General features: G+C 40.3%; 1 protein-coding gene across 1 annotated transcript; it reads right to left on the bottom strand.

The window, feature by feature from the left end:
- Positions 1-5,698: 5,698 nt before the first annotated feature.
- On the bottom strand, positions 5,699-10,685 carry crx (cone-rod homeobox). The gene is made up of 3 exons (XM_040012144.1): positions 10,159-10,685; positions 9,116-9,267; positions 5,699-8,914 (listed from the first exon to the last, which is right to left on the bottom strand). Exons 1-3 carry the CDS (start codon positions 10,253-10,255, stop codon positions 8,276-8,278), a joined length of 888 nt encoding a protein of 295 aa, XP_039868078.1. The 5' UTR covers positions 10,256-10,685; the 3' UTR covers positions 5,699-8,275.
- Between the last annotated feature and the right edge of the window lie 9,148 nt (positions 10,686-19,833).

Raw genomic sequence — 19,833 nt, 5'->3', positions numbered from 1 at the left:
TGGGAACGCCTTGGTGTCCCCCCGGATAAGCTGGAGGAGGTGGCTGGGGAGAGGGAGGTCTGGGCCTCTTTGCTTAGGCTGCTGCCCCCGCGACCCGGTCTCGGATAAAGCGGATGAAGATGGATGGATGGATGGATGGATGGCAAAACGCTTAGCCTGTCTCTAATAAAACCGCTGTAACTTCAGAGGTAATGTTCATATGCTGATTAATGGTTTTCTTTTGTTTTTGATGTACTGCAGAATATTTTTATAAAATCCCAGGCCAGGAAAATCACCTTCATGTTTTTCTGTGTTTTATCTTCAGCTACTTTGACACAAAGGCATCTGCTGTGATGCTCACACCTTTGATAAAGTCTGGAAAGTGTCAGCTGTAGATACAAAAATATGTAAATGTACTGATCTGAATTATAATATTTCTGACTTTCGGAGGCAAAATTTCCCAGATTCAAATCGAATTGAATCGAAACGTGGATCGAATCGATTCAGGACCTTGTGAATCGGAATCGAATCGATTCTAGAAATCAGTGACGATACCCAGCCCTAATAGGAAGGCCCCAACCCCGCCTTCCTAATGTGGGAGCCAACCAATAGGACCACTCCCTCCATGTCTGCGACCAGTGAGACCACAATCATCACCATCTAACAAGGTACCAGTGATATGAGACACATATGTTGCTTTCCACTTGTATGCACAATCATATTGGGTCACGGGTGGTATATGGGAAGTCTGGTAAACAGGTCTCTGGTGGCAGGAAACTAAGTCCGTGGGTCAGAGGGGGCCAGCCGAGATTCAGTCTCTGAGCATGTTACATGTAGAACACTGGGTTCTGTGTTCCCTCTGTTTAGTTTCTGCCCATGTGTTCATTCTGTTCTCTGTCTGTTACTGTGTCTCTGAGTCCAGTCTGTGCATTTCCCGTTTTATTTTGAAGGTCTGTGTCTTATGTCAGTGTGTTCAGTTTTGTGCTCTCCCTGTCTCGTCTGTGTAATCAGTGTCAGCCGTGTCTCCCAGCTGTTTCCTTTCAGTCCTGTTCACCTCTTGTATTTAGTGTCTGAGTCTTACCCTGCTCGTCGTTGCGTCGTTCTTCATTCTACTCTGTTTGTTCTGTTTGCCCGGTTTCCTGTCTGTTGCTTTTCCAGTTTAGTTAGTTTTCTGTTCAATCGGCAAACACCCAATAAAGACGGGTGTTTTGACTTCAAATTTGCCTCTGTGAGTCCTGCTCTTGGGTTCCTGCCTGCCTTCACACAGCCATGACATTTTCTTCTTTTTTTTTCTGTTATTTATCTTCCTTCGTTGAGTCTCTGTTTCCTCCTTTTCTGCTTTGCAGTTTTTCACTTTTTCCTTTTTATTTGTTTCCTGTCTTTGTTCCTGCTGCTTTTATTGGAAGCAAGCTCCTCTGCAGAAAGAAACGCAATGTAGGACACATGTAGCTTTGGAAGATGGGTGCAACACTGACTGTCCAGCTCAGCTCAAAATTCAGTGTTTAGACATTTTCCTAGCTCTCCCATCTTCTTCTTCTTCATCCTCCTCCTCCCTTGGTCTCCTCCTCGAACCGCCTGGTACTGGGTTGGGGGGCAATAGCACAGGAGCATCCTGGCCATTGTCTCCATCATCATCTGTGTCACTATCAGGAACACTTTCAGTGTCGCTCTCAGATCCCTCATCTTCCCACCACCTGATTTCGTCAATAATTGGATCTTCTTCTGCTACATTATTGTACACGGGTTGTTCTATTTCTAGAGGTGGATTTCTTTCTGTGTAATCTCCTGCTCCCATCTCTGCTCCATTAATGACCAATGGTCGTTCTATCTGTTGGGGTGGATTTCTTTCTATGTTATCTCCTACTCCCATCTCTGCTCCATTAATGACCAAGGGTCGTTCTATCTGTTGGGGTAGATTTCTTTCAATGCCATCGCCTACTCCCATCTCTGCTCTATAATTTTCCCAGGGTCCTGCTATTTCCTGGGGAGGATTTATTTCGATGCCTCCTGCCGGAACATCAACTGCCTCCTCTTGTTGTGGCAGTTGATTATCAACTAAACCACGCAACTGATTGATTTCAATCCAGGGGAACATCCTGTCAACTGCTCTAAGATTTCCCTGTTGCAGCAGTGCCAAAAGCAGCTCATTGACTGCTAGTCCTACACCAACATGGTTTTGTTCACCATCGTCATGGTTTTGTGAGCCGTCTCCTCTATCCATTTTTTGAAAACAGTCTGCTTTAATAGACTGGAGGAAACTGGTCGGTACAGCTGTCAAACTTTAGCTGATTGGTATAGAACTTTTAAAATGTCCTTGAAAAAGAGTTTAAATCTCTTTAGCAAACTGTTTAAAAACACGGAGCAAATGTGAACTAATCGCAACTGATTGCTGTGAGGAACACTGCCAACTAACGGCTATTTAAGGATTTTCAGAGATCAAAGTCAAGATTTTGATTGGTTGTGCTTTGAGCTGACTTTTGTGACGTCATCGAATTTGGTTCATTGTGATGACGGTCAACATTCTGCTGATGAAAAAATGTCGCCGGTGACTGAAACTTTTACAGGTGAAGCATTTCCCACAAAGCCTTGAATGAATTATAGTGACAGAAAGGGGCCACAAGATGGCGCCATTTTTCACGTAGTAATTCGCGCCTCAGAGGCGTCGTTATTTTTCATAAAGAAAAAAGAAAAAGAAAGAGAGAAAGAAACAGCAACAACTACTAAACAGAATTTTTGCACGTTCATTGCACATTTGTGGGAATGTTTAAATATTTACTTTTTATTAATTACTTTTCATTTTATCTTTATTTTTAAAATCACCATGGCAATGCGCATGCGCATATTCTCCTGCACGCAACGGGCTTTGGAGTTGACGTAACGCCGCAATGCATTGTGGGAGCACCATATTGACAGGCCACGAATCAAAACAAACACACTGTAGCTCAAAATGAAAAGGACGGTGTAGAGACAGGTTATGTCCAGATGCAAATAGACGGTACTTGCAAACAATAGCGTGCATCGGAAATGTGGACCCGTATGAAAGTGGAGTAGGCAGTGGAGTAGAAACCCTGAAGACCAAACCGCTATTGACTTAGCATGATCTGTTCTCGTACCTTGTCTGTAAAGTCAGCGCATACACGGCGCACCAATTTCGCCGTTATAAATCTCTGGAGGCGCACATCCAATTCACCAAGGACTGGGTGCAATTGTGAGTACGCCGTCATTCAAACCAAGTGAAGTCAGCTTGAGTACTACGAGTAAAATGCGTTTGATTTCCCTCCGAGCATTCAGATTAGTGCAGCATAAATTCATTCATGAGGGGAAATTACAGTGAGAACATGTGAAAGCTCTGTTAGATGGATGCCATAGTGAGTTCAGTGCACTGATGTGACATTGTGAAGGATTTAGTTATTCTCTATGGTTAATGAAATTGCACTAATTAATTCATATTTATTATAAATAATCCTAATTACACATCTTGCTTCCGTGTTTTTGTGCTGTGTCACTAAATACATTTTAGTGACACATTTTATTTTAGTTTTATACATTGATTAATGACCTGCAGAATCGCCTTATCATATTAGGTGTCCACAATTGTCACTTAAAGTCGAACTTTATGCTTTCTCACTCTTGAAAGTGATTACATCCTTGCATTACATACTTAAGTTTTTTGCTGATAGGTTTCTAAAAAGAAACATGCAGATTTAAAATATAACATGCAGCTTTCTATATATGGATACATAAAAACACTTTATTTGTTACATTTATGATTAATGTATTTGAATGTAGACACAACACATTTGTGTTGGCTTATTGGCTTATTAAAGTTCGTGTCTTGAACTTTGCCTGTGTGTGTTTCAGGTACTGCACTCTCAAAGACTGAATCAACCAGCCTTGCAGCCATGGGTCATTGTGAGCATCACAGGGAAGGTTGAAGCCGCCCACTGCAGCTGTATGGCCGGAGTCGCGGAGACCTGCACCCATGTCTCTGCTCTTCTGTTTAAAGTAGAAGCAACAGTGTGGATCTGTGGCACAAGGACTGTTACAGATGAACCTGCATACTTGATTTTGCTGGGTAATATGACCAAGATACAGCCAGAGGTTGGCCATAAGATAGACTTCTCCTCTTCAGCTGCCCAAAAAAAGGCTCTCAATCAAAACATAAACAGACCATCTGTAGTGACAGGTAAAAGAAGCCGTCCTCAAAACAGAAAAATTCCACCTGCTACTGTGGAGGAAAAATATTTTCCAAGCATAGTTCTGTTCTGAATAGCCCGTAATGTTTTAATTTAGGGGGGCCTGTAAATAATTTGCATTTACTGATTATGTACTTACTAATTACCACTGTTCAAAAGTTGAATAAAGAAACAAACAAATGTTTACCTATTTTTAATTAAAACCACTTTATAGAACATCACATCAGTTACAATGTAGAGTCAATGTCATGTATAGTTTACAAATGACAAAATGTTTACATAAAATCATGACAGCATTTATATAATATCACCCACTTTCTGTAATTCTGTAATTTACTGTCTCTTTTGAAAATGTATCACTGCATATACAGCACAAGACTTTTAAGAGTATTTAACAAGAGCATTTTTCCCTGGTTTTACTAACACACTGGGGCACATGTTCACCAAAACGCAGCAAACCTTTGCCATCTTATCCAGGAGGGTCACCTTTTCACCCTCACATGGAAAAAGTAATCTGATTGGCATGGTGGTATGTAGCATGTAGTATGTATGTAGCATGTAGTATGTATGTAGCATGTACAAAGATTTTGTAGTGCCCCATGTGTAGTGTTGGAACCCAGTCAGGATTTGTTTCATTCATTTCATAGGCTGGTTTTCTGCAATAATGCCAAATAATTAGCAACTCTATAAATAAAGGTAGTTCTGCATGTTTGTTCTAATTTGCTATGACCTCAGAGCGCATTGAAAATAAAAAGAGTAATATGAACTTATTTAGAACTTACCAGAATGAAACTACTGAAACACACCAACAGATATCTGTGGCTCGTAGAGATCTGAATATCAGCTCGTCTCACAGCTGCTATCCAGGCTAGACGCCTTCTTTTGGTAACATCCAACACATAAGCTCCCTCATGATGCTTCCAGGTGAGGAAACAATGAAAAGAGAGCCCATTTTCAAGCTTATTCCCTTGCCGGTAGTGCAATCTAACATTACAACCGACCACACAGCAAGCATTTGTTTGGCCTGCTAATATGGCGCCTCAACCAAAAATCCTGGCTACGCCCATCCGGTAAGATCACGCTCCAGAGCCCTATTAACGTACGGATCTAGAAAGAAGACGCTGCATTTTTAACTCTGAGGGAGATGGAGAATGAGCCTATTTCCAAAAAAAAGTGGAGTGTGTTCCTTTAAGTACTATATTGTATATATTGTCACAAACTAAAGTGTACATAGCAGTTGTTGTATCTTGTTTACTGTATCACTGACAGATAATTTCAAAGTCAAGTGAACGCTACATTATAGTGAGATATTGTGTAATGTGAAATACTGTAAGCAAATGAATAAACAACCTAATTCTTGCTAAACCTTTGACTCTGTTTTTTTTAATCCAACTGTTTTTTGCAGATGAACATAAAACATGTTGTTACTTTTAGTATTATTATTATTATCATCATCATTATTGCACTAAATACATTTTAAATAAAGGATACTTTGATATACATTCTACTGTAAGGTTGGAAATGTGTTTTCTTCACTCTGAAATATCTTTTGAAATGCATTTTGGTTTGAAAAAAATATATTTTCAATTTCAAAAATATACTTTTTTTGAACATCACAAATACAACATATATTTACCATATATTTGAAATATATTTTGGCCAGGAAAAATGTGATCTTTGATAGTGTTCCCCACCAATTCTATGGAAATGACACCGTTAGAGTCCTCACTGCTATCCAAAAGCAACATCGATTATCTTAAATTCTTGAGTGATGCCAACATTTTATAAACTTCCCTGAAAACAAATCTGATGTGTTGGTTATGAGTAGAGTTTCTTATATCACCTCTGCCCACAGTGAGCTTGGTTCATGGACTAAAGACACCAAGCAGACTGATAAAACCATGGAGATGTTTTTAAATCTGACCTCTGTTTTGAAGTTAAAAAACTTCGGATATAAAATAATAATGATATTAATAATCATCATCATCTTTTTTTTTTTTTTTTACTTTTAGCTGTGTTGTATTTTCTCCACTCTATTAAAACAACCGAGTTAAGCCTAGTTTAGTCCGCGCACCAACTGGAAATGAAGGTACATTCGGCTGACCTCTAGGCTCTAGATATTTAACATTTAGTTTCTGTTATGTTTTTAACCTGTAACGTTTACTTGTAATAACACTTAAACTTCTTGATTAGGTTTCTTTCTTCTTCAGAGCCTGAAGCTTTCCTTCGCAGTCTGTCTGTGGTGTTTTAGCTTTCCCGTATTCACCTTCCTCAAGGTCTGCTCAGTGCCATCCATCCCCCATCACATCTGCTCCTCTGTGGGATTACAGCGCAAATGTCTGTCTGAAACACTCTGTGCTGAGGGGGGAGATTACAAGTGCACTGCACCGTCCAAGAGAGGTTAACCAATCAGGGCATGCAGATGCAGGGATTAACCAATTGCACCACAGAGAGGGAGGGCAGAGGGATTAAACAGAGCACAGAGTGGGATTAGGTCAGTGTCGAGTGCAGAAAAATGCTTTGAAATGTCCGTTGCTATCCTCTCACTACTCTCGCTGCGCTACATTTTCATAGTCAAGGGCTGTGATCAGACCATTTGCATGGCAACAAAAACTGGTATTACTTATTACTGTAAATATCAGAATGGCATCAGAAATGTGTCATCAAACCTTTTATGCTAGTGTGGCTGACATGAACAGTTTTTGTGATACTCAGCTTAAATGGCAAACTGTTCCATTTTTGGGTAAAAACATGGAATTTATTTAAAACATTTGACCAAACCTACTGCAACACACAAACTGCTCCTATGTGATGTCAGCAGTAAGTTGGTGTTGCAGTAATCATGTTGGGACTGTCAGAGGAGCGGTGAAATAAGTGGAACCGCTCAGCTGATAGTGAGCTAACACAATTAATGAAACAACTGTAAGCAAAAAGCACTTTATTAAACTGCACTGTGGTCAGTGAGACAGCTGTTTTTGGGAGATGTGCATGACAACAGAGATGCAGCTAAACTGAAAAGGCTTTAAGAGAGAAAACAGCCAGAGGTGGAGGAAAAAGTAATACTGCAAAGCTGATGGGAGAGAATAGACAGAAAAGATGGAGGGAAACAGGAGAAAGAGGGGAATGGAAGTGGAAGAAGAGGCTGAGGTAGGTGACAGACAGAGGGAGGTAGGGCAATAATCCTAACTAATTCACTTAGGGCATTGCTGAAGGGATTCTAAGAGGATTGGAACACTCCCAGAATCAGATAAGCTAAAATAACCAAGATGGAACAGTGAGAGCCATGCAGGCCTTATGACAAACATGGCGGCTCCAGAGCCCACTGCTACAACATGGCCACTTTACATCCAAAGTCCACTTCACACTGACCCCTAACTGTGTCTTCCAAATCCACTAAAGCTACACTTTCAAACTGGAACTCATCCCAAAGATCATCAGTGCGCAAACATGTAAAGAATAGATCACTTTAATGTGTCACATTTAAAACAGAAAATCTATTTTTTTCTCCATCAAACAGATCAGGATGATGACACTAAAGGTGAACACTGTAATACTTAACACGAAAGCTAAAAAAGATCTAAATGCAGTCAAATTAGATATTCAAATGGAACTTCAAATAATAATATTAATAATAATAAATAGCTCAAAATAACGTAACCCTGAAGGAGGACCTACAGGAGCTCCTCCAGGACAAAAAGCTCTCCTTTCACTCTATGCAAATGGAACACAAAGTAAGTGTGTGTGTGTGTGTGTGTGTGTGTGTGTGTGTGTGTGTGTGTGTGTGTGTGTGTGTGTGTGTGTGTGTGCGAGAGAAAGAGATAGCTTGTGTTGTTTCTCCAGTCTTTTCCTTCAAACTGTTTAAAGGCGTTTGTTCTCTTATTTAAGATAACACGAAGAAGAAAACAGACATGATTTGCAGTCAGGCAGCATCGATGACACTCATTCATTTTTTCATCTCCAAACCTTTTAAATCAAATGCATTTCCTACAGAAAATCTTACAAATGACAAACTGAGAAATCAATGTTAAGTCCTCTGGGAGAACTGCTTTGCCCTATCTTACATGGGATTCACTGATGCACGTGGCATGTTGACACCCTTTCTAGAGAACCTGGAACTTCCAGGAGTTTTGGTCCTTGTGATCCAGGCAATCCATTGTGGTGAAGCCCAGCTTCCAGGCCTGCTGGTCCTTGTAGTCCAGGCAGTCGACAGAGGTGAAGCCCAGGGAAGAGGCAGTGCTGTAGCCCTGTGAAGACAGAGATGCTGGGGACTGGCTTAAGGAGCCCCCCATAGAGGGCACAGCAATGGGGCTGAGAGCACCTCCGGTGCCTGACAACTGTGAATGCATGGGGGACAGATAGGCGCTGCAGTCCAGGCCAGTGAAGTAGGAGGTTGTGCTAGCATAGCCCTGGGTGTAGGCTGACGGCTGGCCATAGCTCATAGGGTAAGGTGAGGGCCGCTGCATGCAGGGCGCCGAGGAGGAGGCCAAGGGGTCTGGCAGGGGTGAGATGGCTGGGCTCCAAATGGACACGGCAGTGTTTCCGGTGCTGGAGCTCGGGGCCAGGCTGGGGCCAGAATGGGCTGAGGAGGGGCTGAATGAGCCAGATGGGTTAGGAACAGGATCAGGAGCGCTAGGCTCCTGCGCTGGCGAGGCCTTCTTTTTGGGAGGCCGGGGCTTGGACTGGCCGCTGCTCTGCTGCTGCTGCTGGCGGCACTTGGCACGGCGGTTTTTAAACCAAACCTGAGGTCACCAAAACAAAATAGATTCAACATGTTACCAGTCATGCAGACATGTCATAACGTATTAATAATCAGAGGTTTGGGTTACAGAGGCATAGACATAGACTTCTATGCAGAAGTTCATAACACAGCTCACTATGAGGAACCCACAAGGCCTGAACACAGTGGCCTCCATCTTGGCAGTAGCCTACTTCTCCAGTACCTGGACACGTGACTCAGGCAGGTTGATCTTGAGGGCCACCTCCTCCCTCATGAAGATGTCTGGGTAGCGGGTCTTTGAGAAGAGCGCCTCCAGGATGTCCAGCTGTGTGCGGGTGAAGGTGGTGCGCTCCCTGCGCTGCTTCCTGGGAGTGGCTGAAAGAAATGACATAGAGAGGGGATTATCGTGCTAACATCAACAGAGGGGTGGCATGAATTATGAGTTTTTATGTGAGTGATTTGAATCATCTTTGTAGAAAAAGAACACAACAAGCGCTCAAGTGATTCTTTGGACAGTTTTATTTTCCAGCTATGTGTGTGGATGACAACAAATACTAAAAAGTATTAATAGAAATATCTCAGTATTATGCCATGCCAGTTGTTAATATGTTTTCCCCACGGAAAAGACAAAAAATAAATAGAATAAGTCTCAAAATGAAGTATCATAGTCAGAGGTTGTTAGAGGAGTTCCCTTTACTTTGAAAAGCAGAAACGGCGACTTTTTATTTCATAAAATAGGATTTCCATTAAAAGTGCTGTGAGTCTACCCTTCATGGTGCATAGAGCCAACTGCCTTGTTGTATTTGCAGAAGAACAAGAATTATTACAAATATTTTATATATTAGAATTTCTAATATATAAAATACCAATCTGAGCGTTAATGAAGCCGCTAAGAAAAGTTAACAAAACGGTAACAACAACAACAATCTATGTTCATCTGAATTCAGAACTAATAGTTTTCCATTTAATTAAAAAATAAATCTCACGTATAAATTTATCCACAGAGCCGCATAATGTGGAAGTTTAAAGACCGACGGACAAAATATCTCTTACTACAGAGTTCTTCCGAAATATTCAATTTTATTCAGTCCAGCGTAATAATTAGAGACTATATTCAGCATCGGTCACTAACAGAAAAGAATGTTTTCGTTTGCTAAAGCATCGAAACCTGTGCGTTTTACGCACCATTCTGACAAACGTGATTCTAGAAACTGTGAGGACAGAAATGCGTATTTTTTGTTTTTTCCTATAAAAGTTCAAACTTACGTGGATAAGCGACGGTTGTATGAAGCACATCCATTCCAGGGGCAGGCACGTTTAACCCGTTCATAGTGTAATGGGGTTGCTTTATGTAGGACATCATCCTTACAGCAGCCTTTTAAGTCCTCTCGCTGACTTGTAGGTCGGACACGCAACGCAGCAACCGTGGCCCCCTCAGAGCTCAGCCGGGGCAACAAGTCGGTGCGTCCTAGGCCAGGCGCTGAACGGATAAGCGGGGCGCGCAGGAGTTCACAAGACAAGCGTCAAAGTGCTTTTTTTCTTCTTTCTCTTTCCTTTTTTCTTAAACTGCTCTTTCAGCTGTAACCGACTGTCAGCTAAGCTGGGCAGCACACCGCAGAGCCGCGAGCATCCGGACCGCCTCTCTGTCCAACTTCACACAGTCAAAGTCACACAGGTGAAGTGGCCTTCGGATGCCTTTGCGCCTTGGTGAGGTCGCTCTACTGAATTTCTTTACCGGCGCACACTGCTAATTAGAGGGAGCAAGTGTCTCCAACAAACCCCTCCCACACACACACGCACACACACATATACACAGAGGCAGGCACGCGCAATACTTTGCCTGAACAATTTATTCTAACCTGAATACATACAAAGAAAGTCCTCCAAGTATAAATAATATAGATATCTCCCCCAAACTTCTAATATACCATATTAAATATATAATTTTCAGTCTGATTGTATATTTTAAACATACAGTCCACAATCCTAACCTGTGTAGTTTATCAAAATAAAAAATAATTTCTAGAATAAAAACTATGATGCCTACAAGAAGTTAGTTCCCACAGATCATGTTCAGTCATTTTCCCTCCCTGATCAGTGAACCTGGTGCACATCTGCAACACTTCATGGATTCACAGATTATATCTATCTGCAAAGCAGCTGTATTAACACACACACACGCACACACACAAACACCCAGATGCACAAAAGCGATAAAGCTCATTTGATTTATCATAATATGCTTTATCTCAAAAGTAAGTATCTTATCTCCAGATAAAGAGAGGAAAGACAGAGCAATCCGTTCAGTGGCGGTGCGGGATGGAACAACAGCAGCAGCACTGCAGGGGTGTGAATTGGATGGGTCAGCAGGTAAACTTAACCAAAAAAGGTAAGAGAAGAAGATGCACTGGAAGGAGAGGAGAGAGCGCACAACAGAGAACTCAGAGCTGCTGCACCTGAAGGGGACACCTCGGGTTTACATGGGAATGGATTAAAAACACACAGTTGGGGTCGCGTTAGTCCCAAACTGTTCTTGTGGAGCAGGTTGTTGCCAGTGATGAAAGAATCATCCTCAGGAGTGAGTGTATCATACTGTACATGTGTGACTGACAGGCACCTTTACAGGCTTATAGGGTTCTGGCCTCGACGAGCTTTGTTGTTGTTTTATTAGATTGTTAAATCATGACTTATTAAAGAGTAATGTTTTACTTTTAGCTATGTAATCGTTCTGTTTTATTTTCTTTTAGGGCGTTGGTGTTGTTGAATAGTGATGTTCTTTTTATTAAACACTGCTAATCTTTTTGGACTGATTTATGTTTGTTTAAAATAAAAGTGGTGTTCAAACACTGCCCGCTTGATGATTGCAATGTGCTCTCTGTTCATCAGTGGGACAGTTCTTCCTACGGCTGCAACAACAAATAGGGAAATAGGGAAGAGGACTGAGCTGGTTTAATCCCTACCCTTCCCCCCAAGACAGGACTTACAGAGACATTTTCAGAGTGAATCAAGTGAGCCAACGTCTATATATGAAACTGAACATTTTCTGATTTGTGTGCTGAACGAGGCCTTAAAGCTCAGAAAGATGGTAAAGAAGACAGAGACCAGGTATCCAGGTGGATGGAAGGCAGGGAGAAAAGACCCACATACAGATGGATGGGTGGATGGAGGGGAAGTGAGAGGAAAAGCAGGTGAAGGGGTAGGGGGTGGGGGAGGCTCCGGTCCTCGTCCCAGCTGACACACTGCTGCAGTTAATCCAGATTAGAGTGTCTAAAACAGGTCGGCTAAATCTGCAGGCCAGCCAGCAATACAGAGACCGCTGTCAGGACCAATCACTCACCCTGCACACACACACACACACACACACACACACACACACACACACACACACACACACACACACACACACACACACACATTTTAGTAATCTCCTCTGTGCAAACCAGGTGCCACCAGCAGCTCCACACAGAACACCATTAAACAGCCCACCAGCCCCCGCCTCCAACTACCAGCCAAGTTGGGACTCACACCCGTTGGAGCACTGTACTGTCAGAGACATTTGTCTCACCCAGTTCTTTCGTGGTTGCACATTAATTTAATTCTGTTTAATTTTAATTATATATTGCAACTATGAAAGTAAATATCTAAAGATAAGATGAGACCTTGCAGCAAGAAAAAAATATTACACATAAAAACCCAATGATAGAGATTTTAATCCTGATAATAGGGAATTACACTTATCTAAGAGTTGGAAGTTAGAAATCATCATCCTGACATGGGATGTGTTTTAAACTCAACAAGAACAGGTGGACTCAAAAATGCAGAATGACGAGATTAAAGTCAATTTCCACTGATTTTATTAATAAAAGATGTGTCCCTATAGGATGTGGTGACACGACGCAACAGACAGTCAGAGATGGTAGTTTACAAAGATGGGGTTTTTAGGCAAGGCTACTTGTGCCCAAGAGGAAGGGGAGGCACAAGTGAGTACTGGGAATGACTACAAGTGAGTGAATTTGAATGTCCTACCATGAATATAGTTTAACTGATTTGTGCCATCTGGCTTCAGTATAACTCATCTGCATACCAGGGGAAATGTCTTCTGTGTGTTCTAATTATAAAACGTTCTACTAACTGCCTAAGAGAAACATGTACAGTAAGAAAGATGTTGGTCCCAGCACAGAACCCTGTGGAACTCCATGACTCACTGCTAAGACTAATTAATTAAAATTTGAATTTAAATAAATAAATAAATACTAAAGGTAAAGGTGTGAGCTTTAACCTTTTTAATTTATATTAAAAACACTATCCCTTATCTCATCATATCATATCTTAACCGTGTTAATATTTCAACAAAAAAAATCCTTCTGTCATTATTAGATGTTGTCACTTATATTATAATTTCTTGGCACTATCCCATAGATGTTGAAGAAAATGGATTTGTGTTCTTTACAGGGAGAATTTGGCTCTTGACTTCCAGCTGTTTTCCTCTTTTGTCTGTTAGTCTTTTTCATATCAACTTTGATTTTTTTTTTTTTTTTACTTGAGCCACAGTGTTTGCTGTTTTTTATTTTTTCTATTTATTTTTAATCACTCTGACTTTGGAAAGCTGTGCCTCTTATTGCTTCTTCTGACGACCTCAGAACCTATTATTTAATTTTCTGCAGTCACACTTTGTTGCCTTAAACGTTCAGGCCTGTCTCTTACAACATGGTTACCTGAATGTAAACATGCTAGCATATAGGGGGATATTAGATTATATGGAAACTGCAGAAAGACTGTTGGTTCCAAATGATTCTGATTTATTGATATATGCTATTTTGGGGTTTAAAACAATGATGAGATGCTTTGGCATAACCTAAAATAGTCCAACAGGCCATTCATGTGCAAAAAGTGTCCAGTTTAGCTGAATCAAATCAGTACTGTGAATTCCAAAAGATGGTACAATGGGCTGTGAGGTCAGGTCCTTGATCAATAACATGCAAATTATCATAACCACTGATCAACAACCACTGATCAAGGTAAACTGATCATTGATTAATGGCCATGAGTCCCATTCACAGAGAGGTGGGGAATGGCTGCAATCACAGCATTGTCAGATGGTGAAAGATGTATCCTTAGGCCCCCTCCTCGATTCAGAGATGGTCTTTCCCTTTTCACGTAAATGGCCTCCTTGATTCAAACCAGCGTTCCTCCCTGTCCAGGATGTGAACATCCTCATCATTGAAAGAGTGTCATGTGGCCTGTAGGTGTAAATAGACTGCAGAGTCCTGGCCTGACGAGGTAGCTCTTCTGTGTTGTGCCATCCGCTTCACCAGAGATTGTTTGGTTTCGCCGATGTATAAATCCTGGGAATCCTCCTGGTACTTAACAGCGTACACTATGTTACTATGTTTGTGTCAGGGGACCCGATCCTTGGGGTGGAGCCCCAAGGATTTGGGGTTTAAAAGCCACGGAGATGCGGTGTTTAGAAAAAAATGTGTCTCAACTGTTCCGATATTCCTGACACGTACAGGTTCACTACTAATTTTCGCAGCGGTTGTCCTTCTCTCCTGGATCGGCTGGAGCTTTCTTTAGGCACCTTCCCAGCTTTGACAAATGTCCAGCTGGGATAACCACATTTACTCAGGGCCTTCTTGATGTGATGTTCTTCTGGTGTTCGCTTTGCGTTGTAGCGTCCTGATGACACCCAGTTTATGCTCCAGTGGATGATGAGAGTCAAACCTTAAATACTGATCCGTATGCGTAGGTTTACGGTACACATCAATTTTTAAATGTCCCCAATTTCTGCTTCTATGGAAGCCAACCTGCCACTTTTCATATCCTCCCTGGTGAATTTGAGGTGTTGGTCCACTGAGCTGAGCTGGTTTCAGTCACGCAAATGTCCTGTTTATATGATTGGGGAAACCTGCAGTTAGCTGAGACTGAAGAAGTCGAAACGTTTCTCCCACTGAAAACACTACGGCCAGATGAACACAATCAACCTTTTGGGATTTACTTACCTGGATGATTGAGCACGTATCAAGACAAAGCAATACTGTAAAGAATTATTTTAGTTCGTTTTATTATTTCTGTCTAGTATTAAAATTTATTTGAAAATCTGAATCATGTAAGTGTGACAAATATGCAAGAAAACAAAGAAAGAAATCACAAAGGGTTTTTTTCATAACAGTATATGCAGGATTGAAACATTGACTTCATTTGCTGATTTGCTATCTGTGTATAGATTATATTCAAAGTAGAAAGAATCAAGCTTGAGTCAGTAGTTATCTACACAAGCTGTTTTATTTTATTTGTACACAGTCACAGTTTGTCCAATTTGGCAACACTATCAAAGTTAAGTGTGTTTAACTCATAAAACACGGCTGACATGCAGTCACATGCTTCTGCAGAAAATTGTGTTGTATGTCATCCTGTCAAGCTGAAGTTTGCATCCACATTTCTATAGATTAATATATTTACTGAAGACTCTGAAGGAATTTATGTAGATGTTATCAGTTTATTTTTGTTGTTTTTGTTTATTTTTACCATGACAACAGACGTGTTTACAGATATGGAAAATAAATAAATGAGCTGCACAAATCTATTTCTTTTTTTAATTAAATGTGTAATTTGGTCACTATCTCCTGACCTGATCTTTTAACAAGAATAAACTTGAGGCCTCTGACTATCAACACTGACATCTAATCTGTTCAACTCTGAGATGAGGTTATGATTCAAGTCAGATTTGTAGAAATTCACTTTTGGGACTGAACTGTTGCTGGCGTAGAGACAAAAACAGACAAAGAGAGAGAATCTAGCATATTCATATATCAGTGAGAGCGCTGTCCTTACATACAGTTACAACAGCTTAAATTTTAGTCGCTGTCTCTTTCTCCTTTTCTACACCTAAACTGAGGAATACTCACCCTCTGAAACAGGAAACTGCAGTGCAAGGTCATTTAACCAGCTAAAATTTCCAATGAAATAATGAACAAATACTTCAAATGAAGTAAAATCCCAGCCTGAAGAATCGAGCACAGTGAAGTCAGCATATATCGTACTGGACAAAGCTGTGGTAGGAACAAAACAGGATTAGAAAATCAAAAATACACCTCAGACAAAAGGTTTCTGACTGTACATCATGTTACTGGACTAATTAGTTATTATCATATGTGTTATGTTTCATGTTATTCACTGCACACTTGGTTTAAGGTAAGGCAGGTAACATGATAACCAGGTGTTGGCATAATGATAAGATTGGTAATATAATTAGTAATCTTAATGATGCGATCACTAAATATCAAACTCTATTCTAAAAGATTTTCTTTTGCAGTCTCAGCCCATTCATCATTTAGTAAAGTTTCCATCCCTGTAATATACATTTTGTTTCCTCAAATCCCACTAAAGACCTTTTAAGGGGATTGACATCTAGAGAATGAAACAACCCCTCAAACTGTTCCTGGATTGGATTGATTTGCTCCTTGGGTTGACCCGGGCGTATGTTTGGGATTATAGCCTCCACAGAAAAGTCTGTTATTACCAAGCTACTGTTTACACACTGAGAGCATCGCATTTTTCTTCAAAGAGCTCCGGCATTTCACAGTATCAGCTGCGAGGGTCAAATCTAGGCGCTCTAACAGTAAAACACAGTGACAACAGGATAAATTGTGTCTGACTGCTGGAATTGTCTAAAACAGACTCCCAGAACTTCACTGATCATTCTGGGATGTTCAAGTTGATGTTTGTGTGATTTTTTCCCTGTATAATGTGTTCCAACAAGACTTTTTGAACATTAATTCATTGTTTATTTGTTGTCTTGGTCTGTACTGATGCTTTTGTTCCTGTCTCCAGCAGGTGCATCTGCAGCTGTTTGGAACATAGACAGTTTTTTGATATTTTGCTTACCTGATGTTTTCTGACGTTTTCATTCTCCGTGGAGAAACTGTACTCTTTGGCTGTTTAAACAAATATATATATAAAGATTGTGAATTGTCAGAAAGCCTTGAATGTGTATATACTGGATACGCATATTCTATATCATACTGTAGTATATAATTATATAATAAGCTCAAGTTATTCATGTCCAGTTGTTTACAAATCCACACCTACTATCCATCGCCTGCTCTGATCACTCTGTTTACATGACTTTGGTCATTTAGTTTAAGCTCAGTCAGTACATTGCTGTGCTAATATGGCACAAAGCAATTTAACATTCATTGTACATTTTCAGTTTTTTAATTTAAAATTTCCATTTTTTTTATTTAAAGTGACTTATTGTTTTTAATGTTTTGCACAGTCAAGGAGCAGTTCGGGACACATTTCACTGTGTGTTGTATGACTATGCATGTGACAAGTAAAGAATCTTGGAATCCCACATAATGTTGGTGGAATCAAAGTAACATCTGTCACGCTAATCTTATCTGATTTTTACTGCACTAAAACTTTTTAAATGATGTTTAAAAAGACCAAAGTAAACAAAATGAAAACATGATACTGTCCCCTTAAAAGTACATACAGTACTGCCCATAGAGTGAGCTGCCTTGGAGAGGTTAGTGCTCTCAGAGTGCTTCTTGTTCCTTCATGTTTTTATTGTTAATCTCTTCTGGTTTTTGCTTTGTCTGTATATCTAACACAAATGGTTTGTTAATTTATATTTATATTGGCGATGCTTATTAATAGTTTGTCCAGGTACTGTGCATGAAAGTCACTATTATAACCAAATCCAATAAGTGATAAATCACACAGTGATGGTAAACCTGATTAACAGGTTTTACATTCCATATAAAACTACAGCCATAAGAAACATCCTAAGCAAGGTACACGTCTCCCTCTGTGTGTGTGTGTGTGTGTGTGTGTGTGTGTGTGTGTGTGTGTGTGTGTGTGTGTGTGTGTGTGTGTGTGTGTGTGTGTTTAATGACTCAGGAGTTGCACTGTGAGGTGAGGTGTGTCACAGTGAAGGATGAGTGATTACAGTGGACAGTAATCCTGCAGGTGGATTAGCAGGTGGCATTAGGAGAAGTGGGGGTGTAGCACATTGCCACCTCTGAACCATCACAACATAGAGCAGCAGCATGAGGGACCTCACCTCCATCTGCTTCACCTCAACACAACATGCACAGGACACTGTAACACACACTGTCCAAGGATCTGACAACAAAGACAAAGGTCACTGAGGATTCTTTTTTCTGGGTTTCTCCATTTAGATTGAAATCAAACTGAGCAACCAAACTTAGAACTGAAATAAAACCAATATAAGTCAGTAAGGCATTCATCTATAGATGCAGTGATTCTACTCTCCCATATGACCCTTTAACAGTGTATTGATGTCAGTTACCCACAGATATACTTCTGTTGTGAACTATTACTTTCCAAGCATTTCTAAGTCCTAAGTGCTTGTGATCCATATTAGAAAGTTTAAAGTTGTCTACAGCTTGGAAACGACACATTTCACTGCATGTTGTACTCTGTATGATTGTGTATGTGACCAATAAAGCTTGTTTCTTCTTCTTCTTAAAGATTGTTCATCGTTGTAATGATATGAAGACTTTCAAAGGAATTTCAGATGTTACAACAAAGCGGTAACCCTTTGTATTTGTTCTAGCCAGGGAGGTAAAGTTGGTGAGCGCAACAAAACATTTCATAAAATGTTGAATTTGCGGTGTAATACCTTGTTTCTCCTTAAATAATGATTTAAGGAGAAACAAATAAATAAAAATAATACTGAAACTCATGAAAGGGATCATTGCTAAGCACCAAACAACAAAATGAACAAATTCACTGTGAAAAAAGCTGATGCCAAACTGAACTGAAATCTAAACTTAAAAAACAAAATAAAGATTCAAACTAATTAAATATGAAGCTTTAATAACGTGGGTTTGTGCAAAGCAGTTTGGTATTGATGCTGCTGCACAGACGCAGCTTATAACCTCTGGACAGTCTGCTTTCTTATGGATAAGGTGAAAAATCGCCCGAGAAGTCAGTGCCTTAAAACAGACGGTCTGATGTTTTGGTTGGTCTAATCTAATATTTCAAGAAATAATTGAAGAAATCGTTTTCAGTTGAATCAGTGACTTCTCATCCTTCCGTCGCTCAAACAAATGTGATTACAGATCAGGCAAGAACAAACTAATCTGCGCTTCAGCTTCATCTAAGCTAATTGATTAAAAGTAATAATTAATAAATGAATTATTGATTAATAATTCTCATGTGTGTCTACTATATACACAGCCTTCTTCTTCCACTCAATTCTCAGTGAAATGCTTTGACCTACCTGGGTTGGTTTGTTAAAATTTCTACATTAGAAAAGCACAATGCTGGTTGGAGGACTTTATATGGTTTGAACAAATAACAATTTTGCTTTAAATAACATAAACTCAGGAGACTTTGACCTGCCGTTTAATCTTCTCTACTTTCCTCAGGAGTAAATCAGATCGGGAGGAGGACGATAGATAGATACCCCATTGTTCTTGTTTTTTTAAATAAATAAATTTTTATTTATATAGCACCTTTCAAGACAGAATCACAAAGTGCTGCACATAAGATTACAAGTCATAAAAAGATTTAAAAAGAGAAAATAAAACGGGCAAAAAATTAACCAAAAGCAGTTTTAAAAAGGTGAGTTTTGAGTTGTTTTTTAAAAACAGCTACTGAGTCCACAGTTCTTAATGTTTGGGGGAGAGAGTTCCCCAGTCTCGGGGCCACAGTGGCAAAAGCTCTATCACCCTCAGTCCTCCTCTTAGTATTTTTTTATAGCAAGTAAGCCCTGATCAGATGACCTCAAAGACCTGCTAGGGACATCGGGCTGTAGCAGATCAAAGATGTAGGCAGGTGCCAGTCCGTGCACAGCTCTGTAGGTCAAGACCAGGATCTTAAAATCGACTCTAAATTCAACAGGAAGCCAGTGTAACTGAGATAATAACGGTGTCACATGTGAGTACTTGGAGGATTTTGTCAAAAGTCGAG

The sequence above is a fragment of the Simochromis diagramma genome, unplaced genomic scaffold (genome assembly GCF_900408965.1).
Source record: "Simochromis diagramma unplaced genomic scaffold, fSimDia1.1 OVJJ01000123.1, whole genome shotgun sequence".
NCBI classification, from domain to species: domain Eukaryota; kingdom Metazoa; phylum Chordata; class Actinopteri; order Cichliformes; family Cichlidae; genus Simochromis; species Simochromis diagramma.
This window is presented reverse-complemented; position numbering and strand designations above follow the sequence as displayed.